General features: G+C 45.2%; 1 protein-coding gene across 2 annotated transcripts in view; it reads right to left on the bottom strand.

Moving 5' to 3' along the window:
- The window catches only part of LOC139277131 (neural cell adhesion molecule L1-like protein), a 759,673-nt gene that overhangs the window by 156,106 nt on the left and 576,731 nt on the right, over positions 1-26,836 (bottom strand). For both annotated transcript variants that reach the window (XM_070895152.1, XM_070895153.1), the window contains exon 21: positions 4,312-4,516. In XM_070895152.1, the coding sequence (XP_070751253.1) occupies positions 4,312-4,516 (205 nt within the window). The remainder of the gene's footprint in view (positions 1-4,311; positions 4,517-26,836) is intronic.

Genomic DNA, 26,836 nt, shown 5'->3' with positions numbered 1-26,836 from the left:
ACGTAGGTCCCCTGCAGTCAGAATCAGGGGAAGTCATAACGGGGAACAAAGAAATGGCGGACCAATTGAACAAGTACTTTGGTTCGGTATTCACGAAGGAGGACACGAACAACCTTCCGGTTATAAAAGGGGTCGGGGGGTCTAGTAAGGAGGAGGAACTGAGGGAAATGCTTATTAGCCGGGAAATTGTGTTGGGGAAATTGATGGGATTGAAGGCCGATAAATCCCCAGGGCCTGATGGACTGCATCCCAGAGTACTTAAGGAGGTGGCCTTGGAAATAGTGGATGCGTTGACAGTCATTTTCCAACATTCCATTGACTCTGGATCAGTTCCTATGGAGTGGAGGGTAGCCAATGTAACCCCACTTTTTAAAAAAGGAGGGAGAGAGAAAACAGGGAATTATAGACCGGTCAGCCTGACATCGGTAGTGGGTAAAATGATGGAATCAATTATTAAGGATGTCATAGCAGTGCATTTGGAAAGAGGTGACATGATAGGTCCAAGTCAGCATGGATTTGTGAAAGGGAAATCATGCTTGACAAATCTTCTGGAATTTTTTGAGGATGTTTCCAGTAGAGTGGATAAGGGAGAACCAGTTGATGTGGTATATTTGGACTTTCAGAAGGCGTTCGACAAGGTCCCACACAAGAGATTGATGTGCAAAGTTAGAGCACATGGGATTGGGGGTAGTGTACTGACATGGATTGAGAACTGGTTGTCAGACAGGAAGCAAAGAGTAGGAGTAAATGGGTACTTTTCAGAATGGCAGGCAGTGACTAGTGGGGTACCGCAAGGTTCTGTGCTGGGGCCCCAGCTGTTTACACTGTACATTAATGATTTAGATGAGGGGATTAAATGTAGAATCTCCAAATTTGCGGATGACACTAAGTTGGGTGGCAGTGTGAGCTGCGAGGAGGATGCTGTGAGGCTACAGAGCGACTTGGATAGGTTAGGTGAGTGGGCAAATGCATGGCAGATGAAGTATAATGTGGATAAATGTGAGGTTATCCACTTTGGTGGTAAAAACAGAGAGACAGACTATTATCTGAATGGTGACAGATTAGGAAAAGGGGAGGTGCAAAGAGACCTGGGTGTCATGGTACATCAGTCATTGAAGGTTGGCATGCAGGTGCAGCAGGCGGTTAAGAAAGCAAATGGCATGTTGGCCTTCATAGCAAGGGGATTTGAGTACAGGGGCAGGGAGGTGTTGCTACAGTTGTACAGGGCATTGGTGAGGCCACACCTGGAGTATTGTGTACAGTTTTGGTCTCCTAACCTGAGAAAGGACATTCTTGCTATTGAGGGAGTGCAGCGAAGGTTCACCAGACTGATTCCCGGGATGGCGGGACTGACCTATCAAGAAAGACTGGATCAACTGGGCTTGTATTCACTGGAGTTCAGAAGAATGAGAGGGGACCTCATAGAAACATTTAAAATTCTGACGGGGTTAGACAGGTTAGATGCAGGAAGAATGTTCCCAATGTTGGGGAAGTCCAGAACCAGAGGTCACAGTCGAAGGATAAGGGGTAAGCCATTTAGGACCGAGATGCGGAGGAACTTCTTCACCCAGAGAGTGGTGAACCTGTGGAATTCTCTACCACAGTAAGTTGTTGAGGCCAATTCACTAAATATATTCAAAAAGGAGTTAGATGAGGTCCTTGCTACTAGGGGGATCAAGGGGTATGGCGAGAAAGCAGGAATGGGGTACTGAAGTTGAATGTTCAGCCATGAACTCATTGAATGGCGGTGCAGGCTAGAAGGGCCGAATGGCCTACTCCTGCACCTATTTTCTATGTTTCTATGTTTCTATGTCCCTCAGTGCTACCAAAACTAAGCACTATAGCAGCAAAGAATAGGCACATATATGACATGTAGGGCTATTAATAGGTTGTTTGCACTTACATTGCAGCATTCACAAGAGTGCCCTTGCTAAAGTTTTGTCGCATGTATGAACAACTATCATGAATAAATTTGAAAGTTACATACAAGAGTTTAAGCACTGCAGGTGTGTATTTGTGAAGTGCACGGGAAGGTTAGACAGAATGCAATAGGCACATTTCCATGTTGGGAGGTCTCCTCTGTGAGAGTTTACCGAAACGCTTACATCGTCAGCAAAAGACTCTTTCTTTTGCTCCTCCTGCTGCTCTCAAGTAGTGGCCTTCCTGAGGTTGATCTTCCTACACCAGCAGCTCCCTGTTAATGCCTCTAATTGGTATGCAGTAGTTAACATTGTATAGGCCTGGCGTGGCTGTATTGCATGGCTCACCCAGGCCTATACAGGGACCTGAAGCACTGCTTTGACATGTAATAGTGTGGTCTACGATTATGCAAGTAGAAGAAAGCATTTTGATATATTAATTTTCATCTGGTGTCCTTGGATGCTACAACAATGTCATGAGCGAGGGTAACTTTCAGTTCCCAGCAGTCACCTTGTTGTTATATTGTGTAGGGAAAAGATTGATGGCACAGTGGATTGCTTTAAAAAGAAGGCTTCATAACAGCTGCCTCAGAAGCAAGCATTGACTTGCATCATTCAGCACTGCTGGTTACAAAGGAGCTGAACATTTATAGAGTAGAATCCTTTCAGATTCATGCAGGTTGTGTCATTATGCAAAGAGAGCACATCAGGTCATGTGGGTAGAATCTATAACTCCCTGGTTACTCTGTAAAATTGCATAGCCTTCTCATGTTGTTACCAATTGTCCACAGGGAAGGTGATGAAATTGGTTGCTTGAACAAACAAGGAATCGGTGACTTGCTTACACATCTATGAACAGCTGGTTTGTTCATTTTGTTGATATGCCCAGTCCAGGCAATCAGTTTTTCTTATAATAAAAACCATAATGACAAGATACATACACTGATGAGAAAGCCATTCGACTGTGGAAAACAGGAAGTTTATGCAGACAGCATGAATACTGAAAATCTCTTGTGTTGGAGACTTTTTCATGTTTCTGTTCATATCTAAAGTGGAGCCCCAGTTTTTATATGGATGTCAAACTAGAGACTGTGGAACATGCACTTTATCTGGTGCAGCACTAGAACCTCTTATCCTGCCTCAAACTTGCCATTTCCCCCTTATAGTAGTGACCAGAGGTTCACATGATGTTTTGTGCCAATTAGTGTGTCAACTGGATGGTGTCTTAAATTGGAGACAAGCCTATTTTTTCGAGCATTCAGATTTATACAACTCCTTTTCTGATGTTAATGTTGTCTGTGAAAAGGTCTAATGTAAAGACTTCTCTCCCATTTGCAGCAATAAGGAAGATTTTTTTGTGCTAGAAAGAATAACCAGATTGAATGATATAAAATAACTTGCGTAACATGGATTCTATTGTTGCTGCAACACAATGAATCTAATTCTGCCTCTCAAAAAAACCCGATACAGCCTGCAATATCCCATTATTGTCTCCAATGTCTGCACCAAGGGAAGGACATGGTGTTCAGACTATATTGCCATATTTCCAGCTCTACTACAGTTGACTGAAGGATTGGAATGCCATCATAATCCTGTTTCTCTTCTCACTTCCAAAGATAGATGAATGCAGTCACTTACCCTAAGTCCTAATACCATCGAGTATTTGGCACAAGCTCAATCTCAAGACTGATTAAAGGGGTGTTATGTTATTTTGCTGATTTGACTTTACATATCCTTCTCTATTTCAACTGGTCATATGATACTGGCAGCCAAACTCAAATTGTTCATGACCGCTCCATTGATATTTTCTCCATTTGTTCCCATATCTTCACTTCGTTCAGTCATAACATGGGCTAAACAATTACTGAAGATATAAGGGAAACAAAATATTCCACACTTCACCTCTATCTACTGGTTGTACAGACTATGAACACAGTTGGTAACTATGTTCATATGCAGAATCAAACGGAATAGTTCTTAGTGTCAGGGTGCATATAATATGTAAAGCATCATTATCCCTTTTTTCAACTTCATAATCTAATTTTCCAGAGTATCCTGATAAATCATTATTTTATTTCCTGCTTTAGGACGCAGTTGCATGGAGAATGTTCAATAAGAAACCTCAAGGTAATTATTCATTGATGTCCTAAATCCGATCAATCATCATTTTTGCTTTTGCATGTGATACGTATAATTTGAAGTAATGTTATGAAAGAAAAATATGTTTAGCAAAGGGCTCGGAAATGTACGTTATTCTGTAAACTATTGTTTACTTATAGCTATAAAGAGATTCAATTACATTCACATATGATCCTTTGATCTGCAGCAACATAAGAAATTCCAAGTTTGCTTAACCTTCTGTAATTGATATTGCAAGAGCCTTCTGCTTTACCTCCTTCTGGAGTCTTGAAGTGGATGGATCCACTTTGTGGCCCATCACCCTTTCTATTAAAAACCATCATGATCAGACCATATTCACTGTAGGGTTCGAGACCTGGAACCATTCCATGACCGCGTTGTCCACTGAAAGTAAGCACGTGTCTTTCAACATGTCGTTTTCTCCGCTCCAACAAACTTTTTATTTTCCAGTAGACAATCTGTTACAGAAAAAAACAAATTTGTTAGCTGTCTTAGAAAACAAGCACACACTGCACACTAAATATATTACAATAGAAAAGTGAAGTGCTGAGAATAGATTAAACCAAGTATGTTGTTTAGACACATCTGTGGTTCATATTGGCAATCTATCATGTTAATACAATATATACTAAATTTTGTTTCCTTGTTATTGTTCATGGTAATGGTCTGGATTTTGCGGTCAGCGGGAAAAGAACAGCGATCACCGTTCATCTCGAAAAAAGCTGCCCATGAAGTTTTAGCGGGTTCTAGAGCATAAACTTCCTCTTTTCCAATGTCAATTTGAATTCAACGTCTTCTATGGGGGATCTGTGGTATCTAGCTATAGGGCAGGCAGCAGGGAGGCTGCCCCACGGGCAGTGAGGATGACGTCGGCCGATGACACCACCAGCCAGGGACGCCAATTAAAGCGGAGGCTGTTTGCACCGTGGGCTGCCATATCTTTCTTTCGGCCTGACAATGTCAGCCCTTGCCTTGTCCGGCCGCCATCCTGCAGCCTGGCACTCCGTTTTGGGTACTGGACTGTTGACCCGGTCCCTGGTGGCCGCCAAAGATACTGTAGAGCACGCAGCGGCCCTCTCTTCAATTAAAGGGGAGGAGCGTTCTGTCATGTCGGTGCCACGTGGAGCATGCGTGTAGCATGAGGCGTTGGGATCCAGAGCACGGTGCTTGAGCTATTGCCCCACAGCACCCCTCCACGGACACCCCTCTGGCCCTATAATTTAATTTTACACATCAGATTGAAGAATCCTCACAGATGGCAAAGCAGGAAGTAAAAAGCAGGAAATACAAATTACATTTAAATCACTGTACAGAAAGCGAAATAAAGATTAGGACATACATAAAGGATTAAGGGAGAAATGTTATCGAAAAACACAAACTTTTGAAAAAAAAGCTTTATTTTTTTGAAAATTTGCAACATTTTAATTTTCTTCTGAGGGAATGAGACTGCACATGTGTAAAATTAAATTTTTCAGAGCCAGAGAGTTGTTAAGCAGTATTTATGATTTACTACATCATCAAAAACTCAGTTACTCCTGATTGAACAAGCTTAAATTTTTCATTGGTCTTTAGTGCGATAAGAGTGGGTAATTAGTTTAAGTTCACGACTCAACAGTGATTACTATGCAGACTCTATCGGCAAAAATTAGCACAGTCTGTGAAAGGAGCAGGTTATCACTGACAGCAAATTCCGCATTTCCGCATTTAGCTACAGATGAGCAGACACCAGAATTGCTGTCAGATTTACCGAGTAATAATGACAAGTGCTGACGGCCTCAGCATTATTACTACAGCAAATTTCAGGCCATTATGTCTGATGATTGCCAAGTTAAGAAAACCAATAACAAATAAGGAGGTGACCATCATAGATGTCACTTAACAATCTCGGCCAAGAGATTCCACTTTGGGTGCAATCGGTAACCCGGGCACAAATTGCGCTCGTTTTCAGAAGTGTTTTATTTTGCTCAAAACGCATTTGCATATCGTCGAACGTAAAATCTCCTATGAATGAGCGCAATTGGGCAACGATTGAGAATACAATTTTTTTTTAAATGCATTTTTGCATGAAAACATATCCCTTGATATATTTCAGAGTGGTAACATGATGCAGTTTTATTAATAAAGATGAAAATGGGTTTATCACAAAAAAATAACCATTTTTATTTTTAGTCCAGCACTTGTAAGTAACCTGATTTTAAATAACTGAAAATGACTTTAAAAAAAAACTATACAGCACCATTTACTAGTTACATTAGTGTACAGTAATAAGTTTCTTAGTAACTTTTAAAAAACATGTTTCATAGCTTTTAAAATATGTGTAAGGGTGTCATTGCACCTAATAAAACAGCTTCATTTTAAGAGCCTTCTCAAACGGGTGCAATTAGCTGAAACTTGCAATGGTGATTAAATTGCGCTGGGGGTGTGGCTAGTTTTGTGGGCGGGGACAGGTTCTAGCGCAATGTTTATTAAACGCAAAAGATCACGGAAACTCGGTTGCGCTTGAAATTCTCGATCTTTTGCGATAGTTTAAAAACCAGTGAAACTCTAAGCCCCAATGTTTTATTCTCTCAATTTTCTGCTCAAGATCTCGGGCCTTTTGGTCTGTGGGGCTTGATGCTGCACTAGAAATTGTCTTTACCTGCTAAGGATGGGGGACCATGCCAAAGAATTGCAAATTTATTATATAATAGTTTGCACAGACAGCGTTCGACAAGAAACATAGAAAATAGGTGCAGGAGTAGGTTGTTCGGCCCTTCGAGCCTGCACCACCATTCAATATGATCATAGATGATCATGCAACTTCAGTACCCCCTTCCTGCTTTCTCTCCATACCCATTGATCCCTTCAGCCATAAGGGCCACATCTAACTCCCTTTTGAATATATCTAAAGAACTGGCCTCAACAACTTTCTGTGGTAGAGAATTCCACAGGTTCACAATTCTCTGAGTGAAGAAGTTTCTCCTCATCTCGGTCCTAAATGGCTTACCTCTTATCCTTAGACTGTGACCCCTGGTTCTGGACCTCCCCAACAGCGGGAACATTCTTCCTGCATCTAACCTGTCCAATCCTGTCAGAATTTTAGATGTTTCTATGAGATCCCCTCTCATTCTTCTAAATTCCAGTGAATATAAGCCTAGTCAATCCAGTCTTTCTTCATATGTCATTCCAACCATCCCGGGAATCAGTTTGGTGAACCTTTGCTGCACTCCCTCAATAGCAAGAATGTCCTTCCTCAGATTAGGAGACCAAAACTGTCATGTATTCAACTATCATTGTAACCCATGTATAAGCTGACCTAAGTTGTACACCTTGAGAACATTGACCACAAGGGGCGAACTTGTGGGAGGCACTCCTAACCTGGACTTTCAGGTATAAAAGGGGAAGCTCCACCCACCTTCATCACTTGAGGTCTTGGTAATAAAGGGAACTGGTCACAGAGTGACCTTCTCTCAAGTATGGGCCTCGTGTGTATAGTAAGGACATATCATTGACGACGAGAAACTGGGATTTAAACCACGCGAGCATAGCCACTAGCAGCACAGAAGAGAGGTACTGTGTTGGTGATGATTGGGACGACTTTATTGAGAGACGACAGCACAGTTTTGTCACTAAGGAATGGCTGGGACAGGATTCGTCCGACAAACGCAGGGCTCATCTCCTGCCGGTTTGTGGATCCAGAACGTACTCCCTGATGAAGGACTTTCTAGCACCAGAGAAGCCGGCAGACAAGATGTTCGAAGAGCTCAGTAAGTTGATTGGGGAACACTTTAAACCGGCGAGCAGCATGCACATGGCGAGACACCGGTTTTACACGCACCGGCGGCGAGAAGGGCAAAGCGTTCCAGACTTCGTGGCAGACCTCCGGCGACTGGCGAGCCTATGTAAGTTCCCAGATACATGCAAAGCGGAGATGCTGCGAGACTTTTTTATTGAGGGCATCGGGCACGCTGGGCTTTTCAGGAAACTGATTGAGACCAAAGACTTGACCTTGGAAGCGGCGGCTCTGATAGCCCAGACATTTATCTCGGGAGGAAGAGACCAGAATGATGTATGACAAAAATCTTGGCTCAAATGCGGCAAATGACCAGGGAGTCAACATTGTTAAAACGACACACATTTCTCCAGGCAGACAAGGGCAATCGGACATGCCCCAGCATGTAGTCGAACCCAAAGGGGGAATTCAACAGAGACAATTGCTAGCTGAACGGCGATTCGTGCCATCGCAATTGACAATGCGGCCAGTAATGGGGCCATCAACACCTGTTAATGATGCGCTTAAGGACAGTCGCAGAGACAGTCAGAGACGATCGACTGGTAATGGACCTCTTGTTTCCAACAATGGGGCCTCCAGCTCATGCTGGAGGTGTGGAGGCAAATACGCAGCCAGAGCTTGCAGATATCAACAATATACCTGCAGAAAGTGCAACGTCAGTGGTCACTTGGCGCGTATGTGCAGGAAGCCTGTAGCCAGGTTGATCTACGAGGAGGACAGGCCCGATGTAAGCCCGATAAGGCCAAATGAATAATGGGGGAAATCACTGGAAGCTCAAGTTCAGTGAGTTCATGTGGAGTACATATGCAGTTCATATACCAGGACGCCACTGATAATGATGAAAGTGCTCCTCAATGGCATCCCAGTATTAATGGAGCTAGACACGGGGGCCAGCCAGTCCCTGATGAGTATCAAACAGTTCGAAAGGTTGTGGGTGTCCAAGCCCAGGAGGTAAATTTATTGCCGATTGACGCACAGCTACGGACATATACAAAGGAGATCATTCAGGTGCTAGGCAGTGCAAGGGTAGTCATGACCCACAAAGAGTCAGAGCACAGGTTACCACTCTGGATTGTCCCGGCGGACGGTACCCCACTGCTGGTGAGGAGTTGGCTTGCTGTCATGAACTGGAAATGGGGCGATGTCAATGCAATTTCTTCTGTGGAGCGAGTATCATGCTCACAGATCCTGGACAAATTTGACTCATTATTTCAACCCAGCATCGGCACTTTCACGGGGACCAAGGTAGTGATTCACATAAACCCGGACGCCAGGCCAGTACAGCACAAGGACATAGCGGTGCCATACGTGATGCGGGAAAAGATAGAATGCGAATTGGACCGACTGCTGAGGGAAGGCATCATCTCGCCAGTCGAATTCAGTGACTGGGCGAGCCCGATCGAGCCGGTACTCAAGGCAGATGGGTCGGTCAGGATATGTGGCGATTACAAGGCTACCATCAATCGGGTGTCACTTCAAGACCAGTACCCGCTACCGAGAGCGGAGGACCTCTTTGCGACGCTGTCCGGTGGCAAACTTTTTTCAAAATTGGACCTGACCTCAGCTTACATGACCCAAGAGCTGGCGAGTGAGTTGAAGAAGCTGACCACCATCATGACACACAAGGGGTTGTTTGAGTACAACAGATGTCCATTCGGGATTCGTTCGGCCGCTGCGATCTTTCAGCGAAATATGGAAAGTCTCCTCCAGTCGATTCCAAGGACAGTGGTTTTTCAAAACGACATCCTCATCACGGGTTACGATACTGAAGAACACCTCCACAACCTGGAGGAGGTGCTGCGCAGACTGGACCGGGTAGGTCTGCGACTGAAAAAGACGAAGTGCGTCTTCCTAGCTCCAGAGGTAGAATTCCTGGGGAGGAGGGTAGCAGCAGACGGGATCAGACTACTGCATCCAAAACAGAAGCGATCCAGAGAGCACCCAGACCCCGTAACACGACGGAGCAGCATTCGTTCCTGGGGCTCCTGAACTATTTTGGTAACTTTCTTCCCAAATTGAGCACGCTGTTAGAGCCGCTACACGTGCTCCTACGCAAATGTCGCGATTGGATCTGGGGGGACAGCCAGGAAAGGGCTTTTAATAGAGCACGCAATTTGTTATGCTCCAACAAACTGTTAACTTTATATGACCCGTGTAAGAAACTTGTTCTAATATGCGATGCGTCGTCCTATGGTGTCGGGTGTGTGTTGCAGCATGTGAATGCCAATGGTCAGTTACAGCCGGTAGCTTATGCCTCCAGAAGTGTGTCCCAGACAGAAAGGGACTACGGGATGGTAGAAAAGGAAGCGCTAGCATGTGTATATGCAGTAAAAAAAATGCACCAGTATCTGTTTGGCAGGAAATTTGAGCTGGAGACAGATCACAAACCCCTAACGTCCCTTTTGGCCGACAACAAGGCCATAAATGCGAATGCATCGGCCCACATACAGAGGTGGGCACTTACATTAGCCGCCAATGACTGTACAATTCGGCACAGACCGGGCACTGAAAACTGCGCCGATGCACTCAGCAGGCTCCCACTAGACACCACTGAGGGGACAACTGAGCATGATGCTGAGATGGTCATGGCTGTTGAAGCCTTCGAAACCAAAGGCTCTCCTGTGACAGCCCGTCAGATTAAAGTTTGGACAAATAAAGACCCACTACTGTCTTTAGTTAAGAAATGTGTCCTGAATGGGGACTGGGCAGCCACGTATGGGGCATGCCCTGAGGAATTTAAATCGTTTCATAGGCGCAAGGATGAACTCTCGATTCAGGCCGATTGCCTACTGTGGGGAAACCAAGTAGTCATGTCCCAGATGGGCAGAGAGGTGTTTATCAGAGAACTTCACAATGAGCACCCGGGCATTGTCATGATGAAGGCAATTGCCAGGTCACACGTTTGGTGGCCAGGGATAGATGCAGACCTGGAACTTTGTGTTCGCAGGTGCAACACATGTGCTCAGCTGGGCAATGCACCCAGGGAAGCCCCCCTTAGCCACTGGTCCTGGCCCGCCAAGCCATGGTCACGCATCCATGTGGACTACACAGGTCCTTTCAGAGGAAAAATTATTTTGGTTGTAGTAGACGCCTACTCCAAATGGATTGAGTGTGCCATTTTAAATTCAAGCACATCCTCTGCCATGGTAGAAAGTCTACGGGCAATGTTTGCCTCCCACGGTCTCCCGGATGTCTTAGTCAGCGACAGTGGCCCGTGCTTCAACAAGCACTGAATTCAAGGACTTCATGTCAGGCATGGAATCAACCATGTCAGAATGACACCATTCAAGCCAGCCTCAAACGGCCAGGCAGAACGAGCAGTGCAGATAATCAAACAGGGGATGCTCAGAATCCAAGGGGATTCCCTACAAAGCCGCTTATCGCGCCTCCTGTTGGCCAATAGATCCCGACCACACTCGCTCACAGGGGTTCCACCCGCAGAACTGCTAATGAAAAGGACGCTCAAAACCAGGTTATCCCTTATACACCCAACTATGAAAGAAATTGTTGAGAGCAGGTGACAGTCACAATGTGACTACAATGACAGGAATGCGATTTTGCGATGTATTGATGTCAATGACCATGTTTTTGTTCTTAATTACGCTGCAGGGCCCAAATGGCTTGCAGGCACTGTGATTGCCAAAGAGGGGAATAGGGTTTTGGTAGTTAAACTTACCAATGGACAAATCTGCCACAAACACGTGGATCAAACTAAAAGGAGGTTCAGCAACCCCATAGAAGAAGCAGAGGATGAACACGATGAAGAGTTCACTCCACCACAGGTGACCGAACACCGGAACCAAGTGGAGGAGAGCCCAGTCACTGTGGGCAGTCCGGACAGGCCTGAGGCACCGCAAACAGCAGACATTCAGGCCAGCGCCCAACAACCGGGGCCCCAACTCAGGCGCTCTACAAGGGAGCGTAAACCACCAGAGAGACTCAACCTGTGATCTCAATAAAACTTTGGTGGGGGTGGGGAGATGATGTAATGTATTCAACTATCATTGTAACCCATATAAGCTGACCTAAGTTGTACACCTTGAGAACATTGACCACAAGGGGGCAAACTTGTGGGAGACACTATAAGCTTGACTTTCAGGGATAAAAGGGGAAGCTCCACCCACCTTCATCACTTGAGGTCTTGGTAATAAAGGTAACTGGTCACAGAGTGAGCTTCTCTCAAGTATGGGCCTCGTGTTTATTTATACTGTATAGTCAGGTCATTTCAAAAACTGTACACAATATTCAAGGTGTGGCCTCACCAAGGCCCTGAACAAATGCATTCAGACCTTCCTGCTCCGATACTCAAAACCCCTTGCTATGAAGGCCAACATGCCATTTTCCTTCTTCACCGCTTGCTGTACCTGCATGCCAACTTTCAATGATTGATGAACCATGACACCCAGGTCTCGTTGCACCTCCCCCCTTTTCCTCATCTGTCACCATTCAGATAATATTCTGTCTGCCTGTTTTTGCCACAAAAGTGGATAACCTCACATTTATCTAAATTACACTGCATCTGCCATGCATTTGCCCACTCACCTAACCTGTCCAAGTCACCCTGCAGCCTCTTAGCATCCTCCTCACAGCTCACACTGCCACCCAGCTTAGTGCCATCTGCAAACTTGGAGATATTACGTTGATGATTTAGATGAAAGAATTGAGTGTATCAACAAGAAATTGACTATACAGGCCACATTGCCTTGAATCCCAGGAATTCAGATGATGGCAATTTTCCTCGAAATGTTTAGAAACATACAAGTTTTTATATAGTGTTGAAATATGTCTTCCACAGTGCAATCTAAATCTGGAAATCTGGAGGTTTTTGCCTTGCTCCTCCACATACAAGAAAAAGCTAGGGCTGGTATATTGAGGGAGAACTGAATTTTTAACAACATGATAAGTCTTAATTACTGCCAAACAACCATGCTGGCATAGAAAATTTAAGTTTACAAGTGTGGGGTCTCATTCCTTCAGAATGTAATTATTGTTGGACATTTGAAAAAATTAACTAAATTAAATTAACGCTCTCGCAATCCAATTTTTCTTTCCCTTTCTTTATTTCCCTTTCTGTATATGATTTTACATTGAATTAAATTATCTCTATCCAGTGTCATCTCCTTGGAACAACCTCTGTCACCAGTGACAGATCTCTTCTGTCATCTCAACCTCACCCGCCATCTATTCCATCAGCATCGGCGCCCTTTTAAAAAATATCATCTTGGTCCTCAGCATCCCAGCCCCAACACCAGCATCACCAGCATACCAGCAGCACCAACAACCAACTCCACAATCACTGATGCTGCCCAGGACACAGGGCATCAGCACATTGCTGCCCGGGATGCCAAGGATGGCCAGATTGACTTCACTTTATGCTGTACACCTTGGCTGCTACATGATGCGCCAGGTTGGTACCACCCCACACCGGCACCATAAAGCATCCTTGCAATCCCAAGACATTCTTTCCACACTCATCACCATTGTGGGGGATACTGTTATGTCTCACCATTCACTCACTAAGCCACTTCCAAAAGTGCGCGCAAATAAAGATTTCATTGTTTGACAACACATTAACAGAAACTTTACACGAACAATGGATAAAACACCCAAGTGCCTATCCTTGTGTGTTGTTCGTTGGTATGATTGGACTAGGATGAGGGTGAGTGTGAGGGGTGGCTAGTGAGATGGGGATGTGATAATGTAAAGTGATAAAGGAATGGATGGAGGTGCAAGGCACGTTGCTGTAAGGATGTGCAGGAGTAGGGTAGGGAAGGCAGAGTGATGGGGATATGATGAGTGGCACAGCAGGATGAGGTTGAGTGTGGCTTTGCAATAACATCTGTGATCTACTCAGATCATTGAAAGGTTTGCACCACTGCAGCCAGGTCCTCCTGACCACATCCCTGCTTGTGCCCTCTTGTGCACTGTGCAACCGAGCTGCATTGGTGTCCTGGGGAGGTCTTTTCTGCCCATGGGAAGGGAAGAGAACCTCCCTGTGTGCTGTGACTCCATGGGAGAGCCTGGGTGCAGCCGTGCCCCTCTGTGCAGTGCTTGTCAGTGTTAGCAGCACCTCAATGCTGTAGAACACTGATAGCACAACGGTCAAATGTGTGGACATGGTCCCTTTAAGGAAACCGGTTGATGACGCATCAACAAATGACGTCATCAGACCCGCTTCATTTTAATTGGACAGGAACCTTGCTGGGCTGGCTTAACAAGCCCCATCATTGTAAAATCACTTGTACAGAGCGGGATGGAACTGGCAGTAGGCTGAGATCTCCGCCTCACTCCCGCCTCGGTCGGCAAAATTGGGGCCTGTGTGTCTCAGTGAGGAGTTGTCAATCTGATTGGTTGAAGAGTCACGCTGTTGTTTGTGCTGTTCATTCACGACACAGTAACCGTGTAGCTGTGATGAGCTGTCAGTACCATCAGTTGCCACCCAAAAACCCGCAAAAAGTCTGTGGGCAGCTGTAAGCTTGATAAACGCAGTTTCTTTGCCGCAGACTTTAAAATCCGGGCCATTATTTTTATTATATCTTGAATATAATGCAAAAAATTCTCAGACTGTAGTCAGTAGCAACTTGGGCAATAGGGCAACTTGCTTGCATCAAATATTTTACAGTACAAAAGCAAAATACTGCGGATGCTGGAAATCTGAAATAAAAGAAGAAAATGCTGGAAATACTCAGTGGGTCAGACAGCATCTATGGAGAGAGAAACAGAGTTAACGTTTCAGGTCGATGACCCTTCTTCGAGACTGGAGAAACTGCAACAAATATTTTACAGTGTTCCTTACTAACTGATCTACAGGTGAGGTAGTTTTCACTTTCAATTACTTTTTTCTATGTGTAAAGCTAAGTAAGAAAATGTTTGGAATTTTAGGATCAACAATCTCCAACCGATATGTAATTAGTACAGTATGAAGCTTCTTTCTCTTTGACACAGTCTCTCAATTTTCAAAAACATTCAATATAAACTTTACTTGAACGAATCTTTTGAAATTTATCCTCTAGCTTCTCTTCAAATAATTTTGAAAATCAACCAACAAGATAGTGTTGAAGGCTGAAGAGACACAGGGGGTGAAACTGCCCTTTTTTATAGCCCCATTAGCGCATCCGGGGGGCTACTATTGGGGCGCAACGAGGTTATCGGCTGGGGGAAGCGGTCGGTAGTGCCCGCGGGGAAATTGCCACCGAGGTTTGAGGGGTGTTATGTCATGAGTGCCACGCCCTGCGATTTGCGCCCCGGGTTGGCGCATGCATGGCGATGACGTAATCGCCGTGCGCACAGACCCCACACTGCCCCGCGCCGATCACTTTGCGCCCTGTGGGGAAAATTGCCCCGTGGGCAGCGAGGATGACGCCGGCCGATGACACCACCAGCCAGGGACGGCAATTAAAGCGGAGGCTGTTTGCACCGTGGGCTGCCATATCTTTCTGTCGGCCTGCCAATGTCAGCCCTTGCCTTGTCCGGCCGCCATCCTGCAGCCTGGCACTCCGTTTTGGATACTGGACCGTTGACCCGTTCCCTGGTGGCCGCCAAAGGTACTGTAGAGCACGCAGCGGCCCTCTCTTCAATTAAAGGGGAGGAGCGTTCTGTCATGTCGGTGCCACGTGGAGCATGCGTGTAGCATGAGTCGTTGGGATCCAGAGCACGGTGCTTGAGCTACTGCCCCAGAGCACCCCTCCACGGACACCCCTCTGGCCCTATAATTTAATTTTACACATCTGAATTTTCATTCCCTCAGAAACGTAGTATTGGAGAATTAAAAAAATGTTTTTAATTACATCCCCATCTCGTAACTCACCCCTCACACTCACCCTCATCCTTGTCCAATCATACAAACTAACAAGGGTAGGCACTTGGGTCTTTTAGCCAATGTTCACGTGAAGTTTATGTGCATGTGCTGCCAAACATTGCAATCTTTATTTTCAACACTTTGCCTTCTTGGACAGACTTGTGTCTCTTTGGAAGTGACTTTTTGAGTTGCAGTGAATGGTGAGACATAACGATACCCCCCTCAATGGTGTTGGGTGTGGAAGGAATGGGTTGGACATTGTCGGGATGCTTTATGGTGTTGGTGTGGGATGGTGCCAACTTGGTGCATCATGTGGTAGCCGGGGTGTACAACTAACATGCCAAATTTCTCCCCTTCAAAACTGAAATTACTGAGAGAAAATGGCAAACAAAATCACTTTCCGAAAAATATTGACTTTTTCATGGTAGGTTCTCCTGACTGCTCATTTAGGATTAATTCTTTAATAGAAACATAGAAATTAGGTACAGCAGTAGGCCATTCGGCCCTTCGAGCCTACACAGCCATTCAATAAGATCATGGCTGATCATTCAACCTCAGTATCCCTTTCCTGCTTTCTCTCCATACCCCTTGATCCCTTTAGTTTAAGAGCCATATCTAACTCCCTTTTGAATATATCTAACGAACTGGCCTCAACAACTCTCTGCAGTAGGGAATTCCACAGGTTAATAACTCTCTGAGTGAAGAAGTTTATCCTCATCTCGGTCCTAAATATCTTACCCCTTATTCTTAGACTGTGACCCCTGGTTCTGGACTTCCCCAACATCGGGAACATTCTTCCTGCATCTAACCTGTCTAAACCCGTCAGAATTTATGTATTTCTATGAGATACCCTCTCATTCTTCTAAACTCCAGTGGATACAAGCCCAGTTGATCCAGTCTTTCCTCATATGTCAGTCCTGCCATCCCAGGAATCAATCTGGTGAACCTTCACTGTACTCCCTCAATAGGAAGAACATCCTTCCTCAGATTAGGAGACCAAAGCTGAACACAATATCCTTATTAGTTTCTCATTGGTAGTTTTATAGCCACTTTCCTTACATTTAATTTGTGTGTTCTGTAACTCTTCAGAATCTGACTTACTGCTATTTCAACAAAGTGAGACAGTTGCAAGAAGTATCATAGAATAGAAAGTGCACTCAGATGCAAGACTTTTAATATTTACAGATATATTATAGATAAATCTGTGCATAGATTGGTCCAGTCAGGCATGTAAAAATTTCAATCTTATTTATGCATATAATTAATGCATCTTTGGACAGATTGCTCCTGTGCAATTGAAATATTTAATAATGCTTACTTTTGATAAAGAAACGGGTGTAAAATATTTATTTTCATTGGGTGCGGGAGCACACTTTAACTGCTTCTTCCGCTGGATCCCTATTTTGTCTGACGTCTCCCACTTTTCCAATGTATTTTAACTGGATTTCCTTGCCATATTAATCCTTATTTGCCACAAATGAGTTAACTTGTGCAGACATACTGTTCCTCTGTGGGTTGAATCCAAGTACACTCATTTATCAACAACCCCTTCCTGATTGGACAGATGAAAATGCATCCAAGATTGACCTGATCATATCTTTATTGTGACTACGGCCCACCCACAGCCACCGAGGTTCCACCGGAAATGAAGTTTTTTTCGGCAATTCCTCTGGTCCCGCCCACCTGCTGCCCACATTCTGCCCGCCGCGAGATTGGCCCTGGTGGTTCCCTTGGTGCGCCGGCCTGCCGCCCGTGCTGGAGGCGGGAAATCCGTCTTTTTCCTCATCGGAGACCGTCTATGATCGCCCGGCCTGCCGGCCGCCAAAAGGGCCGCTGGGGAAAAGCTGGTGTGAGCTGGCTGTGAGTCGGGCGGCTCGCTCAGAGTCCTGCAGCGCTGCACTTCCCGGATATCGTTCACATCCTGCAGCATTATCAGTGGGACATCAATCGTGAGGTGATGGACATTAACCCGCCCAGAGAGGTCAGATATGTGACTCCCTGTGACTCCGTTGAAGGGACAGTGTGGTAGAGGAAGCGGCAATAAGTTGCAGTAGATGGTGAGGGCTCAGTAGCGATGCCCTGCAAGGGTTTGGTGACCATTTCATGCGGAACCTATTTAGTGACTGATTGTGACTGTGCTGATGGTATGAGCTTATGCCAGAGTTATTATGAGAAAGTGATAAGATGCCAAGCGATGGCATCTTACAGGGGCAGGGAGGTGTTGCTACAGTTGTACAGGGCCTTGGTGAGGCCACACCTGGAGTATTGTGTACAGTTTTGGTCTCCTAACCTGAGGAAGGACATTCTTGCTATTGAGGGAGTGCAGCGAAGGTTCACCAGACTGATTCCCGGGATGGCGGGACTGACCTATCAAGAAAGACTGGATCAACTGGGCTTGTATTCACTGGAGTTGAGAAGAATGAGAGGGGACCTCATAGAAACGTTTAAAATTCTGACGGGTTTAGACAGGTTAGATGCAGGAAGAATGTTCCCAATGTTGGGGAAGTCCAGAACCAGGGGTCACAGTCTGAGGATAAGGGGTAAGCCATTTAGGACCGAGATGAGGAGAAACTTCTTCACCCAGAGAGTGGTGAACCTGTGGAATTCTCTACCACAGAAACTAGTTGAGGCCAATTCACTAAATATATTCAAAAGGGAGTTAGATGAAGTCCTTACTACTCGGGGGATCAAGGGGTATGGCGAGAAAGCAGGAAGGGGGTACTGAAGTTTCATGTTCAGCCATGAACTCATTGAATGGCGGTGCAGGCTAGAAGGGCTGAATGGCCTGCTCCTGCACCTATTTTCTATGTTTCTATGTTTCTATAGCTGCAATTGATACTGAGAACATCATGACAGGAGGTGTGGAAGAGGGGAAAATACATATAATGGACTGCAATGTAGCTGATGAACATATCGTCTCAGGGGTGGCATTCCGCCATGTTTGGTGCCATAAAAAGTGGCTTGACCTGCAAGCATTAACATGTGCCCTGCAAGTACTTCAAGTGACTCTCAATGAGTGGCAGCCTTTCCATATTGGTCGTCCTTACTTGTTGTGCCACGATGTCCTGATGACAGGACCATTATACATTACAATCATATGTGGAGCGCAATATATTCCTCATACAGTGGAACCCCTGAGGGAATGCTCTGTGTTTCTCACATGGCACCACATATCACATGGGAATGAGGCACTGACCAAGAGCGGGTGAACATTGTGACGGTGTTTAAAAGTGCATCATTACAAAAGTGACATAACCTTATAGAATCTTCCAACATCTTGACCACTAACACCCACCCCCTACCCACTACCACCACCTCTCCCCCCCCCCCACCTCCCCCCCCCCGATGTGAGGCCCATCTTCCTCTTCTTTGCCCCGCCTTGAAGACGGCACCCTGCACCCCTCCCCCTCCCCGCCTCTGCTTGAGAAGGTTGTCCAGGAGGGCAGCCGGATCTCTGCAGACATGTCCGTCTTGGCGAGAAGTTGGGTGGGCGGGGGGCGGTTGTGTGACTGAAGGCGCCGGCAGCTCTGGCTCCTCGAGATCTGTGTGCCTTGAGGGTGTGGAGTTGGAGGCTTGCACAAGCTGCCCAGAAGCCATCGCTTGCCTCATCGCCTCAGCAGCCTGGGTGTTGTGCACCACCGCACTACTGAGCCAGTCCATTGGGTCAGTGTGGTGCTGAGCAAGGGATTTGATGCTGGCACCTATCCCAGCCATGGTCTGCAGCAGCTGGCGATCTCGGTCGACGCTCATCCTTGATAGCTGGACCATCTCGTTAATTGCTGTGAACTGTCCTGCAACGTCAGCAGCTTGTTGGGTCGGTGCGGGTCACCGGGTCGGTGCAGGTTGGTGTGGGTTGGCTTAGCTCCACGGCCTCTGCACCTGGCAGCGCTTGAATGCATGAATTCTGAGCCCGACGCCGAGGGTCTCAGGACAGGGGGCATACGTGGCAGGAGGCTGGTGTCATCCTCTTCCAGCTCCTCCACCTCAAGGGGCTCAAAGACGGGCCCTTCTCTCTCTTCTTCTTCATGACTCTGGGTGGCAGAGGTGGGTGCAGTGGAAATGGGTGGGGGGGGGGCGGGGTGGAGGAAGGAGCTCATGTCTTGGGCTGGGGACAATGTCGGGGTGGGGGAGACTGGGGTCACACTCCTCCTTTGAGTGCCAGAGCTGGATGGTGTCATTGATCGGTGCTGTCCGACTCACCATCTGCAAGCAGAGGACAACATTTCAGTCTATGGGGGGGGTCGGGGGGAGGGTACGTCAAGCTGACACGTGAGCCATCTCATCTCACAATGTGCCAGCAAGGTGTACCATCTCTACATGGGCACACCAATAATGGGCGACAAACTGTGCGTTAAAACGCATCTGCCTTGACATTGCATGACCTTTCATGCCATGAGCGTTACTCACACCGGAGACTATTATACCCTTAGCATGCTCCAGCACGGGATCTGCATCACCCTTTGTGGTTGCATGGCGGCGGTCACCCACCAATGCCAAGGCATGCTCCGCCAGGCTGCTCAACTCTATCACCTCTGCCGGACCCCCTCCCATGGCACAGAAGCTTGCTGCCTTGGAAGTTTATTGGCAGCCTTTACCCCCTTTGCTCATGCCCCCCACACAATTTCACACACACTCACACACACATCTGGGCCAATACCTTTTGCAGTTGCACGGAAGGGGTCCCATAAATGTTTACTCACTCTTGTTGACGCCACCACATGGTTCCAACGTTTCCTACACTGGTTTCCATCCCACTCAATGTTGTCCATTAAGGACACGGCCTCACCAATCTCCCTCCAGATGCGTCTGTATTGAGGTGGTGGAGGTTTGCCACAACCATCCCGGGTGAGGTCTTTATACCTGCGCTCCACCTCTGATACAAGCTCCTCCAGTTCCTCATCATTAAACAGGGAGCGCTGGGCCTGGTCTTGACAGTCTTCTTTGAAGCTTTTTTTCCCACTCATGATAAATCACTAAACGAATGGAAAAGTGTCTCCTACAATCTTCGCTAGACAACCGGCAGGTGCAAGAGCGTGTTCAACGTTTATGCGCATGCGCAGATGTCCCAGCAGCCTCAATTGCGTCAGAAATGATGTCGGTGTGCTGAAAGAACTCCCAAAAAATCCAGATCTCGCGCATGCGTGGTGCGGTGTCTCCAAAGTTCTCCGATTCGGGAGGCCTGCACCTGACATCCAATGGTGCCGCCGGCCGCTGGTGCTCGTCGACTCTCACTGTCTGCTGCCGCTGCCCACAATACCGAGCCGAAAATTGGTACCAGCGGCAGCAGGCGTCAGAAAGGTAAGTGCTGCCCGGGGACTGCTGAAAAATGGGCAGGCCTTACAGCTCATCAAAATTGGGGCCTTCGTCTTAATTTTCTTACTTTTCAATTAGCAATAAAATGGTTCCTGAAATCAATTTTTAACCAATAAATCTGGGGTAATAGGACTTGGTGCGAGTCAGGATATGGACAGCAGAGTTTTGGATGACCTCAAGTTGATGTAGGGTGGAAGATGGGAGGCCGGCCATGGAGAGTATTGGAATAGACAAGTCTAGAGGTAACAAAGGCATGGATGAGAGTTTCAGCAGCAGATATGCCTCGGCAGGGCAGGTTTGGGCAATGTTACGGAGGTGGAAATAGGTGGTCTAGTGATGCTGTGGATATGTGGTCAGAAGCACATTTCATTCTCAAATATGACACCAAGCTTGCGAACAGTCTAGTTCAGCCTCCGACAGTTGCCAAGGAGAGCGATGGAGTCAGAGGCTACGGAAGAGAGTTTGTGGTCTGACTCAAATACATTGGCTTCAGTCTTTGCAATATTTAGCTTGAGGACATTTCTGCTCATCCAGTACTGGTCGTCAGACAATCAGTGTGACAAATCAGACCCAGCTGAGGGTTAAGAGAGGTGACGGTGAGGTAGAGCTGGGAGAGCCAATTGCATACATGTGGAACCTGATGTGGTGTTTACAGATGTTGTCAATGATAGGCATTAGATGAGAAATCTGATAGATTCTTGGGGGACTCCAGGGATAACTGTGTGAGGGCAGGAAGAGGTGATTTCCTGGCTACGGCTGGATAGATAAGAATGGAACCATGCGAGGTTAGTCCCATGCTGCTGGTCGACAGAGGAGGTGTTGGAGGAGGATGGAGTGATCAATTGTATCAAAGGCTCCAAGCAGGTCGATGCTGCAGCACACGGCATCACTTGTGTGTAATGGCATTGTAAATAAATGGTATAATGCTCATGCTCATTTCAGACAGTCTCTCTCTCTCAACAGAAAAGTCCAACACTTTCCATCGGTACAGTGCATAATATTAGTTGTTGTAGCATTGATTATATGCTCCAATGTTCTCTGATACTTTCCTTTTTTCAGTATACATTCTGTTCAGGTTTTTTCATTATTCCACACTCCGCGATCCACATTCATTGCTTCAATTGCTTCTGCTGCTTTAATCCAATTGGTTATTTTAGCTTTTAGGGTAATGAAAAATCTGGCTGACAGTTTTCCAGAAAAATCAATTATTTCGTCTCTTTTAGGGTACTTGTCTCAGCCTAAACATTAAAACAAAAATAAATTGGCCATATCATTTACCTTGTGTGTGCAACTGTCAGCAACACTATTGGGTAGATTACAGAACAAGCCGATAGCCAATTTGTTCCAGTACAGCTACAACACTGGCAGATGATGGAATGGCAATATATACAAGAAGCCTTGGCGAGTTGCTGCAGTGCATTTTGTAGATGGTACACACTGAAGTCACAGTGCGCCGGTGGTGGAGGGAGTGAATGTTTAAGGTAGTAGATGGGGTGCCAATCAAACGTTCTGTCCTATAGTGGGGCTTGAACAGCAAACCATCTTTTACCTCAAAGGAAAATTGCTATGTCAAGTTTTCTTGCCTCATGCTAATGTGACGATGCCACTGCTAGACAAGAGCTCCATGAACCTCCGAGAATCTTCATTAATTGCAGTGGGAAACGTGTTTGCAGATGAGCCTGAGAGCCGAGTCAGATGTGCCATTCTCTATTAAAAAAAAATAAGCTACTGGCTGTTTGTGCAGCGTAACCTAATCAGAAACATATTGCCCCAGAGTTGGGCAGCTCTGAAAGAGGGTGAGGAGAATTACTTTCCGCAGAGGGTAGCCACAGGGAATAGATGAGTCAGCAATAGTTCCACCTTGCAAGGGAAAATTGGATGAATATTTGAATCAGAGGAGGGTAAAGGACTGCAGGGAGAGGAATTAGTTTCACTCTAAGATTAGTTTCGGATTGCTCTAGCAAAGAGCTGCCACGAACATAATGGGGCATATCTATGCTACTGAGGATCAATGTTCGAGAAAGACTAACAGATCAGAATACAGGCCAATGGTCATAGATTTTCAAAGATTTTATAGAAGTTTCCTGATCATTTTGCCTTGCAACAAGAAAGAACAGGAAATACATGTTTTCGTCCATTACTTAATATGGAAAGCTGAACACCAGATAAATCTGTAAGTGTTGCATTATCTGAACTATTTCCTGTTTTAAACTTTCAGCTAAGCTCATAAAGGGCATAAAACATAATCTGAATAGCTACACAGCACCCTTTTTAAATTAACTTCTGCTACCTAAAGTATCTTGCGTTCAAATGACAAATGTTGTTTCAGTGTGAAGAAGTTCCAGCTTTTGAACAATGCTGAACTCGTAGAATGTAAATTCAAGTCCCAAAATAACTCTGAAGGGAAGCAGAATGATATTATCTCCTCCAGGGAGTCTCATACTTCTTCAATCCAGTGTTGGGTCAGATCCTGACTCTGGATTCACGCTCTGTTTACACTGTTAGTAGCATTCATGCCATCAAACCTCCTCATGCAGAATCTGCAGTTATGATGCGAATCCACCCTCAGAGCCCAGAAAAATAAGGCCTTCTATTAATTCTCCTGAAAGACCAATTGATGTGTGAAAACATCACAATTATATTGCTGCAGACGTTTAGCAAATATTGGCAAGTTGTCTTCAGAAAATCTCATGATTTACTCATATGCACCAGAAGTTATTCAGGAAAGGAAATTGAGCAGTAGATAATCTGCAAAGTGTTGAACATGAATTATCTGCCAAGAAAAGTCACTTGTTGTCATGGCTGTCTCCTTAAAGGGTTTTGATTGTAATGTTAACTTAGCTTCTATCACAATTTGCAATTGGCTCAATACTTAAAGGAATAATTATACTCTTGTACATAATCCTAAAGTAAGTGATCTTATTTCCATTCAAGATGAGAAGAATAATCAGCCAGAAACATGAATCTTGGCCCACTTATTGATTCCTTTGCTACAGTTGCCAAGCATTGCTCTCAAAATCTTCTCTCCGTGATAAGCACATCATCAATCACAGAAGAAATACAAATCAACTATAAATATAAATGATTTAATCTTCAATCAACTTTACCTCTGACAACGATTTCATCTATTGCCTTTATGTAAAACATTAGAGAATGCTGAGAACTTTAAATGATTATTGACAGGGATAAAATGGACAGGAGATATTTGGAATCCTTTGCTTTGGTCATTATGGGGACTGTGAGAGAGGCTTTTAAAAATCATAACACAGACACCAAGAGGCAGTCGAGCAGCTTAAGGTTCTGAAGGAAACCACGTCCTGTCCTGGGTAATAGGAGAAGGCAAATAGAGATTGTGTTTTTTTGCAGTAAGATAACCCACTGGAGTGGGCTCATGTGCGCTTAATACTTGTCGCAGTACGTGAACAGAAGTTGCATTGATGGTATCAAGTGATTCTCATTCATCTCATAGTTCTGTATATTTTATCTCTTCTAAAATAAAGCGGATACATTTGGAATCAAACTTCGCCTTGCCCAGTATTAATTGAGACTGAGGACTACACATGCATAAAACATGTAGATCCAGTTCAGAGCACAAGGGCCCGGAAGTTGTGGCTGTAATGATGGTAAAACTATCAGTATTCGGCGTCATTACACCTGTGATACTGACACAAACTTCTGGTGTCCATACATGCGCAGTCAAACGTGGAAATCTATAATTTTCGGTCGGCCATTCCCTGCTCCTCCACAAGAGATGTTGTTGAACTCCCCACAGTGGGCAATCAATTGAAATCACTGAACCGATGAGAACGGACAAGAACCTTAGCTAAAATATTTCTAGTAAAACCCCTCAAAAAGTTAAGCCTTGTTCAATGAGGTGTAACTGGGTTATAAGGGTGTATAGTGTCATAACTACGACTGAACAATCGTTCTGGCCCTGAAAAACTAATTTTATATTTGTGAAATGTAAATTTTTTTCATTATGATAAAAATTCCATGGTTTTTAATATCATCATTTTTTTGAAATTTGTTTACGATATTTCAGCTTCTGCCTTAATCCCATGTGTATATCCCAATCTTTATTTTTCTCTCTGTAAAATTTATTAATAGTGAAGGATAATCAGTGCATTTTACTTCTTGGTTTGCTGTTTGAGAATTCTTCAATGTGATTGGCTGCTTAGACAGCTTGATGACATCACTGTTGCTGGATGCTGGAGATCCCCGAGACTTGGCACCAGTTTATAATCAATGCCAGTGAGGTGAAATCCACGCCACAGAGATCATTAGATCTTTGTGGGCAGCTTTCTTCAAGGTCAGTGGTGAGCGCTATCACTTCGCCGCTGACGGCAAAATTCAGGCCGAGGTACTTTCATTGTTACACTTCCGGATCTTGCTAGTGAGTATTGGGTAGTGGATGCCAACTTTTCTAAGAAGCAGGTGACCAGACCACTTCAGGGAGCAGATAACACCACTGAAGCAGAGTAGATATCTGCAGAAGATTCCAAATAATTACTAATGTATTTCTACTTTCACTATGAACCTTTCATCCATTGTTCCTTTGCTTTTTCCATGAAGTGGAATTGGGAAATGTAGCCAAGTTTGCTGATGATACAAAAATGGGTGGGAAAGCAAATTGTGAGGAGGACACAAGAAATCTGCAAAGGGATATATACAGGCTAAATGAGTGGGCAAACATTTTGAGTCCATTATTAAGGAGCAGGAGCGGGACATTTGAAAAAGCATAATTCAATCAAGCAGAGTCAGCATGGTTTTATGAAAGGGAAATCATGTTTGACAAATTTGCTGCAGTTCTTTGAGGATGTAACGGACAGGGTGGATAAGGGAGAACCAGTGTATTTGGATTTCCAGAAGGCATTCAATAAGGTGCCACATGAGGTTAATGCACAAGATAAATGTTCATGGTAATATATTAGCATGGATAGAGGATTGGCGAACTAACAGAAAACACAGAGTCGGGATAAATGGATAATTTTCCGGTTGGCAAACAGTGACTAGTGGGGTGCCGCAGGGATTGATGCTGGGGCCTCAACTATTTACAATCTATATTAATGACTTGGATGAAGGGACAGAGTGTAATGTTGCCAAGTTTTCTGATGATACGAAGATGGGTGAGAAAGCAAATTGTGAGGAGGATACAAAAAATCTGCAAAGGAAGATAGACAGGCTAAGTGAGTGGGCAAAAATTTGGCAGATGGAGTATAAATGTGGGAAAATATAAGGTTATCCACTTTGGCAGAAAAGTAGAAAAGCAAATTATGATTTGAATGGAGAAAAATTGCAAAGTGCTGCAGTGCAGAGAGACCTGGGGGTCCTTGTGCATGAAACACAAAAAGTTAGTATGCAGGTACAGCAAGTAATCAGGAAGGCAGATGGAATGTTGGCCTTTATTGCAAGGGGGATGGAGTATAAAAGCAGAGAAATCCTGCTACAACTGTACAGGGTATTGGTGAGGCCACACCTGGAGTACTGCGTACAGTTTTGGTTTCCGTATTTAAGTAAGGATATACTTGCATTGGAGGCTGTTCAGAGAAGGTTCACTCGAGTGATTCCGGAGATGAAGGGGTTGACTTATGAGTAGGTTGGGCCTATACTCATTAGAGTTCAGAAGAATGAGATGTGATCTTATCGAGACATATAAGAATATGAGGGGGCTCGACAAGGTGGATGCAGAGAGGATGTTTCCACTGATGGGGGAAACTAAAACTAGGGGGCATAATCTCAGAGTAAGGGGCCGCCCATTTAAAACAGAGATGAGGTGGAATTTCTTCTCTCAGAGGGTTATAAATTTGTGGAATTCTCTGCCCCAGAGAGCTGTGGAGGCTCAGTCATTAAATATATTTAAGGCGGAGGTAGACGGATTTTTGAGCGGTAAGGGAG

The sequence above is a fragment of the Pristiophorus japonicus genome, chromosome 12, assembly GCF_044704955.1.
Source record: "Pristiophorus japonicus isolate sPriJap1 chromosome 12, sPriJap1.hap1, whole genome shotgun sequence".
In the NCBI taxonomy this organism is placed as follows: Eukaryota; Metazoa; Chordata; class Chondrichthyes; family Pristiophoridae; genus Pristiophorus; species Pristiophorus japonicus.
Note: the sequence above shows the minus strand (reverse complement) of the source record. Positions and strands in the feature narration are given on the sequence as shown.